This window comes from Glycine soja, chromosome 14 (assembly GCF_004193775.1).
Source record: "Glycine soja cultivar W05 chromosome 14, ASM419377v2, whole genome shotgun sequence".
Classification (NCBI taxonomy): Eukaryota; Viridiplantae; Streptophyta; class Magnoliopsida; order Fabales; family Fabaceae; genus Glycine; species Glycine soja.
Genome location: NC_041015.1, coordinates 4,483,779 through 4,506,587, shown reverse-complemented (window position 1 = coordinate 4,506,587; position 22,809 = coordinate 4,483,779). Strand labels below are relative to the sequence as shown.

Genomic DNA, 22,809 nt, shown 5'->3' with positions numbered 1-22,809 from the left:
ATACCATTAGTTCTCTCTTTTGTAACAAAAAAAAATAGTCCTCTCTTAAATTTTGATCTTCTTTTTATACTCGCGCATAAAAAAAATACGCCTCATAATCAAAGGAAACAACTTTTTATTATACCATTATGTTGCTCATAAAACATTGTCCTATTCATAATACTTAAGAATTTTTGGCGCAAGCTTATTACGATACTAAAGCGGAGATCTAGAAATCGATTATTGTAGAATATAATCATAAACGGGTGAAAGCAGTTAAACCATGAAAAAGAGGTGAAAGTTGAAGACTTGCAAATGTTTACTTAGCAAAGTTGAATTGATTAGGAATGAAGGAACAGATTGCAGTTATGCTTGTTAAATTAAGCAATGATGGATATTAAATCTCACCTTCACCAAAGAGGAAAGAGATTGAAATGTTGAACATTTGGCAACACCTATATAACTCAATTGCCATCAGTCCCATTTGGACTGGGGTGATCATGATGTTGATATTTGGATCCTATCTATCCCCAAACCGAAAGCAAACCTCCATAAAGAAGCTTGTTGAGAATTGAGATGTGGGGTTGCGTCCCTTATTGATGCTCTTGCTGCTTCGGATGGTCCTGTGTTGAGCAAGGTAAGTGTGACTTGAATTAGTTTCTTTGAATTTATTCATTTTTAGAATATATGCTCGAAAATGAGAAGATTAAGGTACATTCACTAGTGATTTGAATTGAAATACCTCTTTAACACATTTGCAATTATACATTTTTACCTTCTCACTTTACACACTTTCTCATTTATCCAAGAACCATATTTGCATATTTAAAAGATTTGTTAAACAGTAATCTATCAGCTTATAATTAATCATCTAGGTGTAAATTAAGATCAGCTGCCTGTGGTAATCAAGGATGAACATTTAGCAATATCCCATATGCTGAAGGACATTGTGTAAAATCACAAAAGTTGGTCAAACATGATGCATGTTCCATCCTAAATTTGAATGTTATAATACAAGCCTAAATAGTATGCAAATTGCAGACAATTGCAAATGTAAGAGATTTAATGGTAGAAGCTTTTTCATAGGTGTTTTTATAGGTAAAGATGTTTGATTTTCATAGGTAAAGAGTATTATTTACCTTTTATTTGTTGGTAGAAGCTTTTTCATTCTTCATGATCATATGGAATGATTTAGACCGGTCCTCCGCAACCATTTCCCTGAGTATATCATCTTCAATCTTCTCAGCTTGCCACTGAGAAGGGTCCTCCACAAAGGCCTCACTGAAGATCATGCTTGAAACCCACTCTTTCCAAGTGGTTCTTTTGTACTTATCTTCCTCCAATGAACCTGTCACCAAGAGCTGATAAACATAAACAACTTTCTGCTGACCGGGGCGAAAGGCACGGGCAATGGCTTGCTTTGTTTTTGAAGGGTTCCACTCTGAGTCCAACATGATCACTCTTGAAGCAGCTGTTAAACTAATGCCTTCAGCACAAGCAGTGATTGAAGCAAGTAGTATCTTTGCTACTCCACCAGGCTCCTCAAACTTGTCCATCACTCTCCCCCTTTCAAACAGCTCTAGTTCCCCAGTTAGCACCAACACTTCCCTACCTTTTGTCCATCCAAAGTACTTCTCAAAATATTCCACAAATAATTTAACAGGTGCAATGTTGTGGCAAAATATAAGAACCTTCTCCTTCTTGACAACCCTGTAGATAAGACTCAAAACAAATTTTACTTTGGACCCTATTCTCAGATCAAACTTGCATTTCTCTAGCTCCATCAATTGCGCTTGAGTGAAAAATTTCTCAGCACATACTGCTGATTTCACCAACCAAGGATGTATTGAACCTAGAGTTATCAAAAGTTCTAGCTCCAGAGGGTATCCATTGACTTTGGCCATTTTCTTGTGCAGTTCATGCAAAATCTCGTGCTGTGTATCAGTTGAATTCATCAGCAATGTATAAATTTGCAAACCAGGTAGACCATCAGAACTCCCACCTTCATACACATCAATGAAACCATTTGTCACATTTCTCAACATCTTTAGACCCTTCCGCCTCTCCCTACCATTACTTGAGTCAATTTTCTTAGCAATTTGGTCTAAGAAGAATTTTCTAGCTCGCGACTCTAATAAATGACTCGCTTTTTTTGCCACTTTTCCTTTCCTCTTGTATTTCGGGTCCAATGCTTTCAGTACTTCATGAATAAACTTTGGCCTTGCCAAGCACAAAGTGTTGAAGTACTCGCAGAAATTGTTCTGAAACAATGTGCCAGAAAGCAGTATTCTCAGTTCTGTCTGCACTTTCATCAAAACTTTTCTCAGCCTAGATTTGGTGCTTCTAGGATTGTGCCCTTCATCCAGCACCATGACCCCAGGGCTTTCCCTCAATACCTTAGCCATGTATTTCCTATGTGCAAACTTTGAATCCTCTCGCATCAATGTTAAAAATGAAGTATAACCCATGATCAGAACACTCGGGTGCGAATGCCATTTTTGTATCTTCTCAAGGCAATCCAAAACATGCTTGACATCATCAGTGGGCTTAGGAACTCCAGGAATAACAATCGAGGATTTCTGCTTGAATACACGGTAGGTTCTACGACCATGAATCAGATACACTGGTATAGGAATATCCCACTTGATAAATTCCTTGTACCAAGTATAGAGTGTTGTCTTTGGAGCAAGGACTAATGGCCTCTTCCCTGGGAATAACTTCAAGTAGCTAACAAGAAAAGCAATGATGAGAAAAGTTTTTCCCGCTCCAGGAGTATGAGATACCACACAGCCACCTCTTCTTTTGGATGCTGCTTCCATCAATCCCGGGTCCATGGACCCTGCAATGTTTTGCCAAAGAAACTCAAATGCTTTCTTCTGGTGGGCGTGCAACTTTGCTTTAAGTTCGGGAATTAACACCCAAACGTTATCATTTTCTTGAGACACAGGTTTCTCAGGAGAGTCTAGAGCTGGCAAGAGATCAATGTCATCGTCTTCATTAGCCTTGGTCTTTGAATCTTCTTCAGGGATCTGCTTCTCCTCTTGGTGCCACACTGAATGTTGAATCTACAATAACAAGAAGTTAATCAGATACAGACTGGGGAGATAGACAAATTATCCCAAAACAGGGGAATGAGGTTAATATCATGTACAAATTCTACGATGATTTTGCAAACAGAAAAAATATCTGCCTAATGCATTATGCATCAAGATGGCGAATTTACATGTGACAAGTAGCCAAGTTTTATGAGCCCTTCTCATAAATTGAACAGCTCAGCTACGTAGTCATATCACAAGGTTACTTAGCCATAATCCTCGCTTCGTGAAGGTATGGGGGAGGGTCATTGTATGCAAACACACCCCATGCATATGCAAAGCAACTGTTTCAGGATTCGAACATATGACCAACTGGCCACCAATACATGCATAGAAGAAAATTACATATAAATTCACTTAAGAGCAAACAAACCCAATGAGATTTTTTGTATGTTTTAAACTACACTTACAAAGGGAGGTGTAATATATTTGATCTCCGTGCTCACAAAGCCACATCTATAGCAGTAAATTCCAATTTCTTCATTCATTCTGAAATCATGAGGACAACCTGCATTCGGATTTTCCAGAGTCTCAGTGAAAACAGCAGCATTTGAATCCTGATTAAATAGTTGAACAGAATTAGCCTTGGGAAAAACAAAACAAAACAAACAAATAGGGGAAATCAAATGCCAAATTGACACATACTTCTGTGTCTTCTTCTAGATAGCATGATGCCAATGACACTTCCAGTTCTCTCCACAGCATATCCATTTCAGATTCTTCTTCCGCCTCCTCTTTGCGGAGCACCTCAGTTTCTGTCTTTTGCCCAATGCTGCTTGGTGTTTCCGTTTGCTTCCACTGGTCAGCAATAGCTGGTTCTTCATTGGTTGGTCTAGTATTAATATTCTTCAAGTATGAATTTATCAAATCCTTGTAGGCAGCTGCATTTAAGGATCTGTCTTTATAATTGTATCTTTTTTCTTCTCCATGATCTCTACTTCCAAAATATGTTGTACGGTGTTTTTTCCCTTTAACTACTTTACTGGAACTAATCCCTTCCCATTTATTTCCAAGATTCACCATATCATCCAGATCACTTAAACCCTTCCTCTGTGACTTAGGGGCGCCATAACTATAATGATATCTCCATGACAAATCATCACTCTTTTCTCCATCATCTGACTTTGCAGCATGATAATGAGACTCAAAAGTTAACAATTTAACATCGTTCTTCTTTGAAGTGGTACCAGTTAGATGATGATACTTGGAAGAAATTTCAGAGGATTCATTACCATAACTTCTAGTAACCTTGTCATATAGATCATCACAATGTATAACTTCTACCGGATCATGTTGAGCAGGAAGAGGAATAATAGCCAGATGATTTTGATGTTCATTCTGATCATCACCTCCTGACCTCACTTTCTGGGATTTAGTCTTCTTCCTTTTGTACACCACAAGCTCCCGGCATGTACTCACCTTCTTGACCTTTTGATGATTGTCAGTATCCCCTTCTAGACACTTCTTTTGCCAACGAAACAGGCCGGCTAATGGTATATACATTTCATGATCAATATCATTATCTTTCCAAGTGTCTATCTTAACTGGTGGTAAGTTTCTAAAAGAACCAACATCAATCTGGGAAACTTTTTCACAACCAAGGTAACGCTCAGGTTGTACATTCCGACGTTTGGAACGCCTTAAGCCTTCGACATTGTAAGATGGTGATTCTTTATCTTCATGGGATTCCTGTTCAGGATCAACCCTCTTGGTTTTAAGTGTAGCTACTTGAGAAACAATGGGTACTAACATGCCTTTGTCTGTTTTGAAATTCACAACATCAATGTGAGATTCATTGTTCAATGAAGTGCTAACAGTATCCCTTCCCAAAACTTGATACACTAGCTTGTCTTGTAGAGATCTTACGCAGATTGAAACCTTCTTTAAAGCTGTGGTAACAACTAACCATGAAAGATCACATAACACTTTTCCCAGAAGCAATTTAGTGTGTGATATAATGGAACAGTCCTCAGATGATGCCCACCGGTAGTGCTGATTTTCACAAGGAGTACTTTCAAGTTTTTGGAGGATGGATATTTGATTGATTCCAACCACTTTGATCTCCCTACTGAGAGTTCTTAGCTCTGCACCGAGTGAACCTTGATGAACATAAAAGTTGACATAAAACTGACACGAGCACTCAGAGTCATGAGGTTTTCTCTGTACAGAGCTTATTTTGGCATCAGCCCAAACCTGTAGTTTAAAAAAGAAAGAAACTGTAAATCCTTGACATTTTGGAAACTAACATTCTCAAATTAAAACAGAGGTCTTGTCCAAGCAGCAACAATAATAATAATAAGCACAGACCAAGTATTGCACGGAAAAAAAACCAAGAAAGGGGAAAAGCCAGTGATTGCCTAGTTAATGCATACAAAATAAAGTAGAAACTATTTACCATGTAAATGTGCTCTATTTTCTTATCATCTCATAAAATAGATCTTGAAATCAAAATATCTCTCCAACAAAGCTGTTAGCACCGCCATAACGCTGTAATGTGGCATTTTTTGACCCCTCTGCCATAGACAATTTGTGAAGGAAGGCCTACTATGGTGGCACCATAAGCCACAATGGCATGTTTATATGGTGGAATTTCCATCTTCTGCCATATACTACCATTCACTATATTCTGTCATCCGTCATTAATAACATTACTCTCAAACATATAATTTCATCAAATAAGTATTGAAAAAAGAGTTAAATAGGCGTGCATTATTAATGTAGAAGTTTCACACTATTGGTCAATAAAAAATGTCGTTAATATGAATTTTACGATAATTATTATAATAAATATCAAATTTACCATTCATGCATGAGAATGTTAAATCCGTGTATATATTATTTATTCTTGAAAAAGTGTCAAAATAAAGGAGGAATCAGAGCATATCTATTGCATAAATAGCACATGATGCTCACTCTATCTCGTAAAGAAATTTCCGGACTTAGAAAAAGTTAGATTGCATTGCCCATGTGATGCTGTCGTAAGGCTTGTAGATTCTCCCAAAAATGTCATGATTTACAGAATTCTAGAACCTCAAATTAAACGTATAAAATTCAGTGTAAGAGGAACACTTACAGGGTCGATATTAATTGCATCTGCATCATCAGATTGTTGAGGGGCAGATAGCACACATACATCAATTCCAGGACGTAGAAAACGGGAGCAATCTGATAAAGTAGCATTCCTTGACCTTATCCGTATATCTGACAAGGGTCCTTTCTCCATAACCATATGATGATTATCTACAAAATGCATGGACATAGTTCCTCCCTCAATTTTTATGAACTCCACGGCTTGCCATGAGCCAAATGCAACTGCTTCAAAGGCTGTTTACAAAGACAAATTTGAAGCCAAATTGATTAAAAGAAAAGAGTATTTGCTAAAGAATGCAAAATTGTGAATATATGATTGTGGAAAATAATAGACAAAACCCACGTTACAAAAAAAATTGGTCAATCAAGTTTGTCCTGTAAATTAAAGTCTCTTTTGACATTGATCAAGTTTCAAGACATATTATAATTGATTGGTATCTATTCTTTTCATTATTTTACGTTTCTTTGGCATTCATTCATAGTGATCAATTGACAAAAAAAACAGAGAGGAAAAAGGCTTACGGTGAGGACTGAATGGATGCTTGAGTTGATCTAAACGCCTTTTTCTGTGTGCCATTGAATGTGACAGCTAACTAACTTGTGTTGTGAGCTTCTGCAGCAGTGATTAGGCTCACAAACTTTCACTCACAAGACTGAAGACTTCATTTCATATCTGTTCACACGATAAACAGGCTAATCAATGACATACAAATTCAGTGGATTCATATACATCATGGCATTATACATATCTTCCAAAAGCACAAAAAAAAGAGCTTTTTTTCGAGTATGTTGTTTTCTGCCTCCAAAACATATGAGGAAAATTGAGAAGGAGAAATGGTGTGCCTATAAATACACACAAACATGTCCACTAAAAGAAGGAGAAGAAGATAAACTAAACCAAGTTCAACTGTCTCATGTTTTTTTTCCCCCAAAAACCAAACCCCCCAACAAGGAAAGCACCTTTATGTGTCAACATGCAGTGTTAGACTGTTAGTTAAGAGAAGTAGACACATTCACACAAGTGAAGAGCTCTACGCTTTAGCAAAGAATTATATACTGAAATGACAAAGAAAAACATCATTATCTGTGATACCCACTTGTGCATACACAGAAATGGCAACAGTGTTCTGTTCCCCAAATGGCCAAAAAAGTTTTCTTTTTTATGGAAAATGGTTGGTTTTGATCCACAGAGAATCCAAATATTTAGCAGGTTGATCAAGCCCATGATCAGCGAAGTATAGACTTCAAATTGACTTGAAAAAAAATGCATGTAAGTATGTATAATCTATCATCAGGGGCATTTAGATTTTCTGGGAAAGGCAGAGAAAGCAAAGAGTGATGATACTCAAGTGAGGGAATCTATCCTTACCAAAGGGGAAAAGCTGGTGTTCTGTGTTCTGAGAAGAATCTAAAACACAGTTTCAAGCATCACTGAGAAGAGAGAGAGAGAGAGAAACAGAGGAGAGAGAGAGAAATGAGTGTAGTTGAGGCCGGCAATCTCTAGGTATAAAACGAATTCTGATGTGAAATCTTTTTTAAGTTAAATTTTTTTATTGAAATATTAGTATTTTCTTTTTATTATATGACAACACATTTAATGTAATTACAATAAAAAAAATCAACTAAGTTGTATGATAATTTATAATTAAATAATTATATAAAAAATTATAGTTTAGATTATTTACTCTATATTAATTTTTTAAACATTTAAAGTATTTTTTTATTTTAAGTTTTTTACCATGACATTTGTGAGAAATAATTATGATTAATTTTTATTAAAAAAATATTTTATTGTCTTTAATAAAAAAATCTTAATTATAATTTTTTCATTCAATAAGATTCAAATAAAAATATTATAAAATTCAATTTCACTAATATGTTGATCCCATTTTAAGTTATTTAATGCTTACGGTAATATATTTGTTTTAAAAAATATTAATTGCATTAGTTAATAATTATGATACAACATTTTTCTTGATTAAAATGATTTTATTAAAAGAGTTCATGTGCCCAAAAAAAAAACATTACAAGAGTTCATGAAAGACCTCTATTATAAAAAATATTAAATTATTTTGAATAAATTAATTTTATTTATTAAATGATGAATAAAATAGAAAAACAATAATGAAAAAAATTTAGTCAGAAAAAAGTCAAATTTGAAAACAGATTCTTAGAAGAAGAAAAAAAAAAGGAAGTTATTCACAATAAATGAATATTCTTCATTAAGTAAAAAAAATCAACTCAATATTTTTCAAAAAGAGAATTACTATTAACATATAAGAAATTCTTTTTAAGAAGCTAATAATAAAGACTTTACCATGTTTTTGTTACCCTGAATAGGAGGTAATGATGGTGCTGGAATGGGGGTAGTTGAGCAAGAAGTGAGTGCATGGAGGAGTGAGAAAAGAAAACATAATAAAGTAGGGCGTGAAAAGGTGTGAAGTGTGAAGAAAAAGCAGACACAGACACAGCATAGCAGCGGAAAAATCTATAAAAATAAATAAATAAGGTATGACTATAAAAATAATAATAACCACTATAATTTAATATATTTATATCAATATATAAAAGAAATATAATTTTATGTAAATATTTTTTATCTTTACAATTTTTAGCTATTTTATCTTTATTCTTAATAATATTAAAATAATAATATTAATTAATTATTTTTAATTATATAAATTAAAATTAATCCATTAATCAAAATCAAATAAGCATCCACTAATTATTCTTCAGTCTGCTAATTATTCTCCAATTTCCTTGGATAATTTTATAACAGTGGTTTATTCGCGGTTAAACGCGGGGACATAACACGTACTAGCTTGTAACATCATTTGTTAGTCTACTGAACCAAACAAAATACACTCATGACTCAACTGAGTCTGACAACAGACAAAAATATTCACATCAACCCAATACACGTCACTAATGTTGACACTTGACAGTGTTTTACAATTTTTATGATAAAATTAAAATAAATAAATTAAATATTAACATAGTCCTTAACATGATTTAATATATTTTAAGAGATTGACTGTTTATTTTTTAAAATAATGATGTGATTAGTTTATTTTATAAATTAATATATATTCATTTTAAAAATAAATATTTTTTAGAAATCATTTTAATTAAAATTAATAGTTTCTATTATTTTAAAAATAGAAAAGTACATCTTTTAATAATAATAAAAATTTAAATTAAAAACTCAAATAAATTTTTCTTGACTTTCAATAGTGAATTTAATAATATCATTATTCCCTGACTCCACTATAATTATGCTATAAGAAAAAAAATATATGTCAAGATAATTATCATTTTAGTTTTTTAATATAACATTAATTATCTTTTTCATTTATATTTTTTATAATATTAATGATAAACAACAAAATCTATAAATGAATTAGTAAAAATATAAGATAAATTTTGTAAAATTATTATTTTTTTATCAATTTATTATTTTTTTCTTTGTTAGTATAAAATAACTTAAAATAATAATTATTTTGAGACAGAAGTATATGAATTTAATAAGCCTATATTACTAGTGTAAAAAAAATGATTGCTATCAATCAATTAAATATATGACTTTTAAGATCATTTTTATTTTTTTACTTTTGTTTTTGTTAATTATGATATTGGTCTGAAGTACTATTTATCGAAAATAGTAACTAATAGGGATGACAATAGGTAATTTTTAGATATGGTCTTATAGTTCTCATCCTCATATCCGCAATTTTAAAAAAAAAATAAGTGTATCGCGGCCCATGCCCATGTAGGTAAGAGGTTTCATTCTCATTTCTCATATCCATTGAGAACCTATATACTCATATATACACGTGCGACTTGTACTTATGTAAAAAGTTAATAAATCAATAAAATATATGTTAATTACAAAATTACTACAAGTAAATTGAAAATTTATTCTTAAGTAATCCAAACATAACATTAAATGCATTCACACATAATACTATAGTCATACGTATAAGTGGTTGGATTAATTAATTTGTCATGAAGCTTAATTTTATTTCAAGACCCCATGACATTAAATGATTTAAGGGGTGATTATTTTTCAAAGATAACTTTTTAACCAATGAATATGCATTGTTTTGCATATAGCTCAATAAATGCAACAATTTTCATGAAAAATAAGTACATATCATTAATAGACCTCATAATTAATCAGGAATAAAAAAAATTAACAATAAAGTAGTCTTATGTTTCTTACAATTAGAACTAATAAAATGTTATCTTTTATTATTTATACATAGAACAAGAGGTAGTATTAAAAACAAATAAACATAAGATTGATTTGTCCAAACTCAAATCATAAATAAATAATATTACAAATATAATCATCCAACATTACAAAGCTGAGTCATTAAATAGGTATAAATCTACACTACTAATTTAAAGCACTAAACAATATAAAATATTGGTTCACAGTTGGAAGTCATTCTCAAAATAACTTATTAACAAATTCTAAAATTTTTAAATAAAAATAAATAATAGTTTAATATTCTTAAATACAATGTAAAGTACGTTTAATATAAGGTATTTTGAATTGGGATTCACGTTCTCTTTTAGATCGCTACTATTAATTATAAAATTATAAAAATATATTTTTCTATAGAAGATATATGTATAATATAAATTATATATTTAAGTAACATATATATATATATATAGGTGGGGTGCCGGACGAGACAACATGGGTACTATAGTACCCGTATCCACACCTTTTCCTACAAAAAATTGCATGTAAATACCTTGTCCTCATCCCCAATCCAATAAGCAAGGAATTATTCTACCCGCTTGCAAATACTTTTGCGAGTACCCGTAGGATTCAAATCCATTTTGACATCTCTAGTGACTATTATTTGTTGGAGATTGTAAGCACACATAAGATTTATATTTTTTTCTCAATACAATTTATTTCATACTCAAAGTCGTGATTTAATTCCTAAATCACTTGATTAAAAAATATAAGTCTGAACCACTTATGTCAACTATTTATCATACCTCCTTTTCAATCACATTGGTATAAAAAAACTTTATAAGTCAATTCAATGCATGCATTAATTATTTACCATAGTATTAAAGGTTTTTTTTAATTATTTAATGATAGTACTTTATTTTAGGTATAATACTATAACTTTTAAATAACTAAAACTATAAAAGAAATTAATAAAAATATATTAAATATTTATTATGGGTATTTTCAAGATAATCATTAACAATTACAATTATTTAGCAAAAAAATAAAAAATTAATTACATTGATTAATGTAAATAAAGATATTGTGAATAAATGTCTTGAAAATACCAATTAATTTTTTTATTAAATACCAATTAATTTTTTTATTAAATATTTTTAGTTATTTAAGAATTTGTTTGGTGGCCAAAATAGAATAACTTAAGAAACAATACTATAGAATAAGTCATTTCCTCTCTCTCTTTATACATATATAGATGAGAGGTCAAATTACACGGGTGTAATTTTAATAATTATTATACTATTTTTATAATTTAATATAAAATATGATTTTTATTGATCCAATAATTGAATTACATCTACATATTATTAAGATCGTTTGTGTCAAAATTGAATAATAATAATAAGAATATAATCAAATGATCTATATTTTAGTGTATCTTAAAATATTTATATTACTTTAATTTTAATTTATATAAACAAGACAATAAATAATTTTTGGAATAATATAAAATTTTGTATATGTGATTTATGGGAAAAAAAATCAATCAAATAATGAGTTTTAAGAAAATATAACAGTTGTCAAGATTACAAAGGTGTAATTATTTCTATCTTCAATACAAATACGATATGGTTAAATTTTATCTTGCTTTTATCTTATTATATTCTTTACTTATTCTTATATCATAACGAATTCTAAAAATATTAAATAATTTTGAAACTTCTAATATTATAATATAATTAATATGATATTCTATGTGCAAAAAAATGATTTAGTATAAATTATTGATTTTATTAAATTGTTAATGTTTTACAAATTTGTAGTCTTGTTATTTTTTTCGCAGCATACTTTTATTTAAAATAATTAAATTTAATATTTTCAAGGAGTATGAAATTTATAACTTATTTTAAAAATTATCTTAACAAAAAATAAATTGCATATACATTTTTATTAAATAAATGTATTTTAAACTAAATATAGTATTACGACATAGTATATTTTATATTCCTTGAGGTACGTCGACCAAAAAATATCATAAGTTAAACCAAAGTCTGTGAATGACTGGTAAATAATTGTTTCATTAACTTTCATAGATGGCCAGGTGGTGGGGTCCACAATTCAGCGACTATTGCCTTCCACCAGTTGCCCTGTTGGGATTTTCTATATGTTGTATATGGGGGACATGATAAATTAGGATTTACGAAATTAAAGATTTTTTTAATTCTTATATGTTTAAATATTAGGATTTTATCATTTCAAAAAAAAATATATTAGGATTTAAATAATTAAGGATTTTATTAACCAATAAGTTATTCACAATGTCGACAAAGAAATAAATAAGTATTTTTTTATTAAAAAATTAACATAAAATATCTTAAAATTTTATATGGAAGTATATTAATGATAATTGTCAATGTTTTATATTTTTGATTTTTTAACCAATACTTTTAATTTATTTTTCTGATAGCAAGTGAAACGAAAAAAGAAACTACAACGCTACAGAATGCGCAAAAGAAACCTCACTAGCATCAAAAGCTAAGAGAGAAAGAAAAGAAGCTTCTCTATAAACATGATGGAGAGATATCATCCAATCATTCTTCTTCTTCAAAAAAGCTTTGATTTCCCTCACAAGAGATTGGCAGAAACTAGGAACTGGATTCCTCCCTTGAATCACATGCAAAACATCCCAGCAATCCATCTCCAGAACAACATGATGTTTTATTTTAAATATATTGATTAACATTTGTTGAAATTAAAAGTAATAAAAAATAAAGCATAATATTTTATGACAGTGTTATATTATATTGACTTTTTATAAGCATTTTAATTTATTATCCTCTCTATCTATATTGATAGAAATTAAAAGTTTTTCTCACATATAGATTAAAAATATGTCTTAATTAGTGAAACAAATTTACTAGTATACTTCTTTCTCCAGTGTTATAAATATGTTATTAAGTACTCTAAGATAATAGTAGTACTTGTTTTTTTTAATTAGATGTTTTGAAAAAATAAATATTTTGAATTACTTAAAAAGTAAATATTACATGGATTTTATATCATTGTAGTTGTCTTATGAAATATATATTTAAATAAAATATACTGAATTTCTTAAACCATATATCTTTATATCAAATCCTACTAATAGTTGTCTTAAAAGTATTAACTAAAATATTATTACCTTCATTTCAAATTGATTGATCTTTTAGCATTAAATTTTTTTGCAAAAAACAAAAATAAATTCGAATTGATTGTATGTGTATTTTTTAACATGATTTTGTAATCAAATAATTCATATTATACTAAAGGACTTTAACCTAGATGGTTGAGTAGTATATAGAGTTGCTATAAATTCTTTAGTACTTGAGTTATACTCTTACATACCAAAAATAAAATAAAAAACAATTCATATTGTTAAGAAATTCATTTTTTATATTTACTTTCTTAATCATCAATCTAAACATTTATTTTCAAAAATAAATCTTTTGAATGACTTAAAAGAGTAATATTAAATGAATTTTATATTTTCATCATTATTTTTTTCTATTTTTGACATAATAATACGTTTTAAATGTAAAAATGTAATTTATATAAAATGTATCTTTTATAAGACAATTATAAAATATAAATTTATTTAATATTTAATTTTTCATTAATTCAAAATTTTAATTTTAATTTTATTTTTGAATTTCTTTATAAAGTAAACATTAAATGAATTTTCTATTTTCATGATTAATATTTTTCTATTTTACTATAAGAATATTACTTTAAACTTATAAAATAGTATTTTATATGAAATATATATATTCTATAAGACAATTACAAATTATGAAATTCATTTAATATTTACTTTTCAGTTATTCAAAAAATTATTGAATTTCTTAAAAGCTAAATATTAAATGAATTTTATTTTTTCATAATTAATAATTTTCTATTTTCTATCATAATAAATTTTATCTTTTGTTTATTTATTTTTACTTTAAAAGTACTAAAATTTACTTTTGCATTAATCCGTGCAGGCAATAAGTTGGTAACCAAATTCACCCCTGAACTTTACGATCTTACTTAGACTTATTAGTAAATATGTTAAACTTTTAACATATCTGAATTTGCTCGGGACGCAATATTGCTTCACATCTACTTCACTCGAAAAGCTTTCATTGCATACCCTAGCATCGATACCAGAAAAAAAAAACTTTCTGTCAGATCATGAGAAAAAAAAATACTTGAAATATATTGTGATACAGTGAGGTAATTAATATGTTTGACTAATTTTGATAATTTGTTCGTAATTTTACACCAATTTGGTCAATCAACCAGGAAAATGGTGCCAATCAAAATAAAAACAAATACAATATTAGTCGTCTATGGTAATATATACTATATATATCGAATGATGATTCTATAAGAAAAGTATCATTAAATATATAATTATTTTTATTTGCATTATTTTATACATTGATTTAAATACTAGATTAAAAAAGTCACCCTCAATATATAATAGCTTCTAGCGGCGGCAAATGATAGTTCTATAAGAACGAAAGGATATTAGAAAAAGTAAATTAAATATGTAATTTCATTTAACATTGTATAAGTTCATATCATTTAGTTTAAATATTCGATAATTCACTGCATAATTTCATACCAGCATTAGACACCTCGTAGGAAAAAGACATCGATGATAATTTGCTCTCAAAATTGATCACTTGTTGCCTTATAAAAGCATCAAATAATAATGACTTAATAACTAATCAGTTAAATATTACAACTCTTAAAAGGCAGTTGCTATATCTATTCCCTTGCTTATTCACTCTCTTTTTCAATTTTTTTTTAAAAACACACTCTTAGATTTACTTAGAAAAGGGAAATGAAAAAAATAAAAAAGGAGAATAGATATAACAAATACACTCTTAAATAACTAAGCAAAATCTGAGGCACAAGTTGGCCCAAGTATAAAGTAGTCCAGACCCCTTGTTTTAGGTCCATGAAAAAAATGTTACTAAGTAAAGGTATTTATATAAATTTCAGGGTTTATCTAACTAACACAAAGTAAAAAAAATGGGATTAAACAACCTTATGATCAATATAATTTAAATAGTTGACTTATTTTGAATTCTATCATTAATGCATTGATTATTATATTTAATGTATCATCCTTAATTTCTCTCTTATTCGTGTAAAACTAAAATTTTATATTTGTGTTCTACTTAGAAGATTTTTTTACACCCTTTAAAATTTAATTTAGTTAATCTCATTAAATTTTTTATTTATTTATATTATCATTCTAAAATTATCTTTTTCTTATTTTTTTTATTCATTTAATTATTTTTCGTTAATGTTTGAATAGAGAATAATTAAGTAAAAGTACATAGGAAAAAATAATTAATACATCTAAATATTAAAAAATAATCTTATAAAAAGAGACAAATAAATTTTTTAAAATGATCTTATAATTAGGGACAAAAGGATTAATATATAAAATATATAATATGTCATATAATCCTTTTTTTAAAATTTACAACTAAAGTATAATATTTTAAATCTTTTTCCAACATTTTTTTTATAATTGTTTGAAATTGTTGGTATAAATAAGAAAGGCTAAACTATATTTGAAAAACTATATTTCTATAATTTTAAAACCTCAAGGACTGTAATATTCTCTCCAATCGATCTTAATAATCAATTTGATGGTTTTTTTAATATAATAAATATTTTTAACAATCAATGTTCTTTTACTTTAATTTTTTATTAAAATAATTATTTTGTAAGTATACACTATTTGATAAATTGGATAAAATAATATAAATAGTTATAGAAATATAGTTTTTCAATTTCTATTGTAATATTTGACAATTATTGAAATATATTTTTTAAATACTTAAATTATAATTATAGTTTATTGGGCATATATTTTTAAGATGTTTTTCATTTTTAATTTTATATGCAAAATGACAATGAAATATTAAATGAAAAAAAAACTAAAATGAATATACAAAATCAGTAACTAACAAAAGGTTTTCGAAAATCTTGTAAACTAAAATTGTTCGATCCTGTAGAATCCCAAAGAATAACTGAGAATTAAAAATACTTTTTTAAAATAATTAGAAAAAATTCGTAGTACGTAGAAAATATTTTTTTAACCAAGTCTTATGCTTTGTTTAAAAATGTATTATACTTATATATATATATATATATATATATTGAAAAAAGACTTAAAAGTGTTATGCTTATAAGTTATATAATAAATTAAGTAAAAATAACAAAGACTTGTATATGATATGTGCTATATTTATTATATAATATAAATTTTTAGTTTTACACACAAATTAGATGAGGGAGAAATTAAGAGATTGGGTATTGTATTAAATGTGATAGTCAAAGTATTAAAGATGGAGTTGTTTAACTTTTTTATTTGGGGTCAATTAGACAAATTCTATGTGATTGACTGATATTTTTTTAAATTATTAATTTTGGTGGATCTTATATTTAAATTAGGAGATCATTAAATGATATATAAGAGTGATCAAAATTAATAATTTATTACATGAGAGTGTTAAAAAATGTTTTAAAAAAATGTTAGAGTGAGCATGCTAGCGTGCAACAATTAACAAAGGTATGATTTTTGTTTGATAAATGGAATTTGAACTTGCTTGATGAAAAATATCACTTTTTTCCGTTGCAAGACCCCTAATTTATTGGTTACTCACACTTAAAAATTAATTAGTTATCAATTCAAATTAAATAGTTTAATTATTAATATATTAATTTTCACCAAGTTTAGCTCATAGAATTTTTTTTATTAGTGTTAAAAAAAAAGAAATATTGTTATTAGTTTAAAAAGACCTCAAAGTTTGCTTTATGCTTAAAATTTATGTTGGGTCATCCTTGGTTAGGCAATGCATCATAGGTGGTGAGAATTATTATCCTTACAATATAGGCGGTGCAACAACTTGATTTAATAATCTATCTGACAGTGTCTTCCTTAATTTCAAACATTTTCTTCATCTCCCAAATCGATCTTCGAAGGCTTTATAAAAATATCTACAAATTAATTTTGAATTGGGCAATAATTAATCTTCACTTTTTTCTTAGCCATCAATTCTCAAATTTTGTGAAATCAAATATCTATATGTTTGGATCCCCTATGAAAAAATGAATCGTTATTAATGCAATAACAAATTTGTTATCACAAAATATTTTCGTAGGATTATTTGCTTCTCATGCATCACTTCTAAAATTCTTCTCGATCATGTTGCTTGTGTAAAGCACTGGTTGTTTTTAATACTGTTAAGAGTGCAGCAATTTCCATTTGTGGTCTATTAGATGACTTTGGTTTGTCAAGAGCTGAACCAAGTTTTTTGTCATTTTCTTTTTAGTTGTCAAGAATCACCATCAACTTCTTTTTGGACTTTGAGGACCAATCCCACACGTATTTCTCATAAAATTTCACATCTCGATTAACAATCAACTTCTTTGTGTCTGAATTGCAAAGTTTGTGCCTCTGAATCTATCTTGTAGCCAATAAGGATATGCATTTTTCTTCTTTGTTGTCTAGTTTCTTTCTAAGTTGTCTGGAACATGAGCATATGTTAGGCATTCAAAACTCAAAGGTGTCAAATTGTTAGTCTCCTTTCACTCCAAGCTTGTTTAGGTGTGTTAGACACTTCCTTAAAATAACAACAGTAATGCCAACTACTTTTGCCTAAAACTTTCTAGGAATTTGTTTGGACTTCGACGTACATATTATCATTTCCATGATTGTTCTTTTAGCAACCAGTTTGGTTGAGGTGTGTATCTATTGTTAGTTGATGTAGAATTCGATGGTGTACACATGATCAAGGATTAAGGTTAACTACAATAGTGCAAAGACCATAACAAAAACGCGATATACTTTCTTTGTCATAAATCATACTATTATACTTGTGAGTGGATTTTTGAAATTGTAATTATCATGGTTTTAAAAATCAGACGGATGATTGTTTCAATAGGTTAGGTGGTCAAAAATCGATATAGTGATTGATCTAAACACTTTAAAAAATTAGAATATTTCAGAATCATGGTGAACCGATCGAATGTAGAGATCAAACAAATGAAGTATAGGAAACTGATCTTATTTTTTTATATATATTTTAATTTTTAATTTTTTAAATTTAATCTAAATATTCTTAAGATAAATTTTATATATATATATTCTAATATTTGATATAGGTATCACTTATTTTATCAACTATTTTCTTATAAAATACATAATTTAGTCTTTTTTTATATATTTTTCTAGATCCCTATTTTATCAAATAAATTCCGTATCTTTCACATTAGCTTTATAGTAATCTTTAAATTTTTGAATTTCAAAAAAAAGATATTATAGTATGACAAATTGCAAAACAAAATATATAACTAAAAAGGTGAAAAAAAGATAAATTTAAATTTAAAATGTAATAAATAATATCATGTAAGAAAGAGATAAACAAAAGATGTAATATTATATAAATTATTATACGTTGTCATTTCTCTTTGAAAAATATCATCACAATAACTTTTATAACCGAGTTGTGAAACATAAATAATTAAACTGTTTGAAAAATGTAACCACAATAATTTCTTAAAAGTAGGTCATGCGAAATTTAAATAACTAAACGTTCAAATAAAAATGTAACATTTAAAGTCTTCTTCTTCATGAAAGTGCTCACAATTATGTGATAGAGAGAAAAAGAGATGAACTAAATTAAAACAACATACTTGATAATAGTTTCATTTATCCAATAGCTAAAGTTATTCATCTATTGCTCATAGATAAAGAAAACTAACATTTTCGTTTCTATTGGAATCAACCCTGACAATTTAGTCCCCTGTAACCCGAAATAGACTATGCATATCCAATTGAACTACCAAAGAGGACAAGTATAAATAAAGAACACGACAGGGACAGTAACAAAATTTAGAATAGTTATTATATATATATACATTCCACTACTTGTTCAGTTTTTATACACAAAAAGTGAGCAACGATATAATATACTCGAGATATAATAGTTCTCCATGGTACATAACAAAGAAATTTTGTATCCAAATCAGTGCTCAACTATAGTCAGCCAAACGACTTCAAACAGTCTACTCCTCAGCTCCACCTATGTAGTTAAAGGCAGTCCAATTTGAATCCCAAAAAACATGTAAGTAAAAAGAATTAACAAATATTGTCACAGCTAAATTCTCCATTTTAAAAAATCTTACAGAGAATTAGCATATTAAAAGAACATAAACAAATCAAATTTCTTGTATTAGTTGTATAGTTGTATTCCTCTTATGCACCTGTATATAGCTAAAAAGGGGACAACAACCTAAGAGACAGATTACTAGCAGATGCTCGAACCAGTTGAAAATGAGGCAGATGATAGACTTATGCACGTCGCCTTCTCTAGTCATCCTTCCTTGCTTGCATGCCCTTTGAATCAGGGTTCAGATCATCATCCAAATTAAGAAATCGCGGTTCTTCCCCTCCACCATTATAATCCCCTGGCTCCACTGTTTTTAAGAAATCTAATCCATAATCAAAACCTGAAGGTGTCTGCTCCATATGGGGCAAACTTCCCAACAACTTGGCATCTGGATTTTGCAACTGATAAATAAAGCTTGAAAGCGTATCATCCACCTGAGGATTACCATCTCCAGGAAAACCCATTTGTCCAAAATCCAAACTTTGCATCAACGCAGACTCATCAATTGGGTTATTATCTATAAGCCCCAAAAGTTCATCCACCTGAAATAACTCATCCGTGGAAAACCTGTTCAAGTAATTGTCACTAAAATCAAAGCCATCAATCCATGGCAAGTCCATCTGATCTTTGTTTACATCCTCTGCAACCTGCCCGGCATCATGTGTTCCTTCTGGTCTGACATCTAGAATTTTCCCAGCCCCGGGGACCATGTGATCCACAGCCTCATCCTTAGGCTCTTGCTTCATTCTGCTAGTTGGTGAGGCAGCTTCATAAGCCTTATGACAATCGTTAACCTTATCATTCACATTGACAAGTCGAGGATTCTCCTTAACATCATCAGCTGCACAAACCTCCGATTGGTTGGATGTAGTAGTAGTGTCAGATGTTGCAGTTTCTGCCGAAGAACAAGAGGACGATGCGGCCATCGGAGATTCCTTCAACGATTCCTTAAAAGAAGCATAATCTGTGATGCCGGGAAAATTGAGGCGTGCACAAGGACCATACATAGCTCTAGCAGCTTCATCATAGGCAAGAGCAGCTTCCTGGGCAGAAGAGAAGGTACCCAACCAAAGCCTGCTTCCTCTATTGGGCTCCCTAATCTCACCAACCCATTTCCCCCATGTCCTCTGCCTAACTCCTCTGTAGTTACACTGAGAGTTTTGAGGTCCTCCCTTCCCTTTCATGCACCCTTTCTTCGAACCTTTAGCCGGTGCCTTTGGAGTTGTTCTACTATCATCTTTGCCAGAATAAAGGTGTTCGTTGTATTCCTTCCACTTTGCAATAGTCTCAGCCACGGATCTAGTCCCATACCCTCTGCTCCTACTTTTCCTCTTTCTAGAAGAATCCAATGGCTTAAGAGAAACTTGATCATAAGCACCCATGTCCACAAATCTGATACACAGACTTCGCAACACAGTACACCGCAAAACTCAATCACTGAATTCACAATCTGTTAGAGAAGAAGAAAAAAAAAACAGAACTCTTCAGTAACCAAGAGAACAAAACAGAACACAAAGGTGGAAAAGTATAAAGAGGATTTCGCAACACGAACTTATCAGCCATAATAATAAATTCAATCAAGAAACGAATCTTCGTAAACCCCAAGTAATAGATAAAGCTAAACCCCAAGTAATAGAAATAAAAAACTTGCTCAGCAAGTTCGTTTTTTTCTCTCTATTTTTTTTAATAAAAAAAACCTATAAAAGCATGACACTGACTAATAAATAAACCAGAAGCAGAACCCTAAAAATTAAAAAAAAAAATAAAGAAAACCCTAAACAAAAATCGCACAAAGGAATTTGCAGAATGGAAATCCAGAAACAGTTATTAAGACATGAGAAAGAATCGGAAGAATGCTACTAACCTATGCGATAGTGACGCTGTTTAATTTGTGAGAGAACGCAGAGTTTTTGGGCTTATCACTTTTTTTCTCGCTAGTGTGTTCTGTTTGGAGTGAAGAGAGATTTTGGTTGATTAATAAAAATAGTAGAGTTCTTGTTCGTGAAGAGTTATGGCTATAGCGGATTCAGAAAAATCTCTGGGCTGGCACCTTGGAATATCTATTTATAGCCTTCTCTAGATATTTCTGATATTTTTTAATTGCACCCCAGAGAAATGGTGACGTGGCGATTTCTTAGTCGCGTTATCATGCGTCGGAGTCCCGAACCAGCTGGCACGTGGCGCTCGAACCTTCCCGAACCACTAAAACGCGCACGTCGTTTTTTTTATATTTCCGTTATGTACCTCTCTTTTTGCGTACATTCTCAATTATGCCATTGCTAAACCTTTTTATTTTATTGGATAAAGATAAATATCTTGTGATGTTAATCTTTGCTATGATTATTATTATATATTGAGCTTCGTCTATGTTACTGATGTCTGGAAAGTGGGCCTCGTTTAAACGAAACTGGGCCCGTAGCCCGATTATACGAGATCTGCTTGTTTACCTTTAAATTGGACTTGTAGCTTTCTATATAATAGATATAAATGACGCCAAAAATAACAAGTGAGTTTCGGTAAATTATAAAATTAACTAAAAGTCAACCAATTTTTTATAACTAAAAGTCAATTTTAGAAGAGATGGGGAGAAAGAAATTGATAGTTGAAAGCCACTTTAATTAATTTTTTTTATTGTTGGTTAAAATATTTATTTTAATACGTAAAATAAGATGAATTTCTCTTTCCATTCATTTAACATAAATGAGGTTTTCAATAAAATAAGAAAATAGCGCTAAAAAAAAACTAGAAGACAGTCAGTGATGCACGTGCAATAAAATAATAGGAATAAATAACCATACAAAATAAGCATTATTACTTCCTATGTTCAACTTTTTTTTTTTTTTTTATGTTGAAAGATTTTTAAATCTTTAAACACCGTTTCATTGATTTTGTAACAAAAAAGAAACACCGTTTCATTGATTTTAGAATAAACACGAAGGAATCTGTAGAAAATTCCAAAGTGGTAGATACCGATCAGGTTTTTTGAAAATTTGAAGCGATAGATAGATATTAGCTTTACCAGGAGAAATAAAATGGTCTTAATTTTAAACTATTTATGATTGAAATGAATAAGTGGCATACATGTAAAGTAGGCAAATGTCAGCTGGAGAATGGATTCTCAATAAAAAAATTACTTTTTTATTTCATAAAATAGCTATAATACATCATTTTTAATTAAGAAAGATAACAAATATAATTACGACCTTGTAATTCCCGTGCA

At 29.5% G+C, this 22,809-nt stretch overlaps 2 protein-coding genes across 3 annotated transcripts; both read right to left on the bottom strand.

Annotated features, from left to right (window-relative positions):
- Positions 1-274: 274 nt before the first annotated feature.
- On the bottom strand, positions 275-7,653 carry LOC114384245 (SNF2 domain-containing protein CLASSY 1-like). 2 transcript variants are annotated; one of them, XM_028343901.1, is made up of 7 exons: positions 7,534-7,653; positions 6,687-6,837; positions 6,148-6,398; positions 3,720-5,267; positions 3,485-3,631; positions 1,119-3,044; positions 275-602 (listed from the first exon to the last, which is right to left on the bottom strand). In XM_028343901.1, exons 2-6 carry the CDS (start codon positions 6,739-6,741, stop codon positions 1,122-1,124), a joined length of 3,924 nt encoding a protein of 1,307 aa, XP_028199702.1. In that variant the 5' UTR covers positions 6,742-6,837; positions 7,534-7,653; the 3' UTR covers positions 275-602; positions 1,119-1,121. The 2 variants fall into 2 exon arrangements, with proteins under 2 accessions (XP_028199702.1, XP_028199703.1); XM_028343902.1 differs by lacking the exons at positions 6,687-6,837; positions 7,534-7,653 and adding an exon at positions 5,470-5,700 and having other exon boundaries at positions 6,148-6,261.
- An 11,703-nt stretch (positions 7,654-19,356) lies between these two features.
- On the bottom strand, positions 19,357-21,628 carry LOC114384246 (dehydration-responsive element-binding protein 2C-like). The gene is made up of 2 exons (XM_028343903.1): positions 21,454-21,628; positions 19,357-21,039 (listed from the first exon to the last, which is right to left on the bottom strand). Exon 2 carries the CDS (start codon positions 20,969-20,971, stop codon positions 19,790-19,792), a length of 1,182 nt encoding a protein of 393 aa, XP_028199704.1. The 5' UTR covers positions 20,972-21,039; positions 21,454-21,628; the 3' UTR covers positions 19,357-19,789.
- Between the last annotated feature and the right edge of the window lie 1,181 nt (positions 21,629-22,809).

Excerpts from the sequence above, each read along its gene's own strand:
- LOC114384245 (XM_028343901.1), bottom strand. The coding sequence starts at position 6,741 with ATGGCACACAGAAAAAGGCGTTTAGATCAACTCAAGCATCCATTCAGT. Across the intron at positions 6,399-6,686 it reads GCATCCATTCAGTCCTCACC|CCTTTGAAGCAGTTGCATTT; the intron begins GTAAGCCTTTTT and ends CTTTGTAAACAG. Across the intron at positions 3,632-3,719 it reads ATCTAGAAGAAGACACAGAA|GATTCAAATGCTGCTGTTTT; the intron begins GTATGTGTCAAT and ends CTATTTAATCAG.
- LOC114384246 (XM_028343903.1), bottom strand. The coding sequence starts at position 20,971 with ATGGGTGCTTATGATCAAGTTTCTCTTAAGCCATTGGATTCTTCTAGA.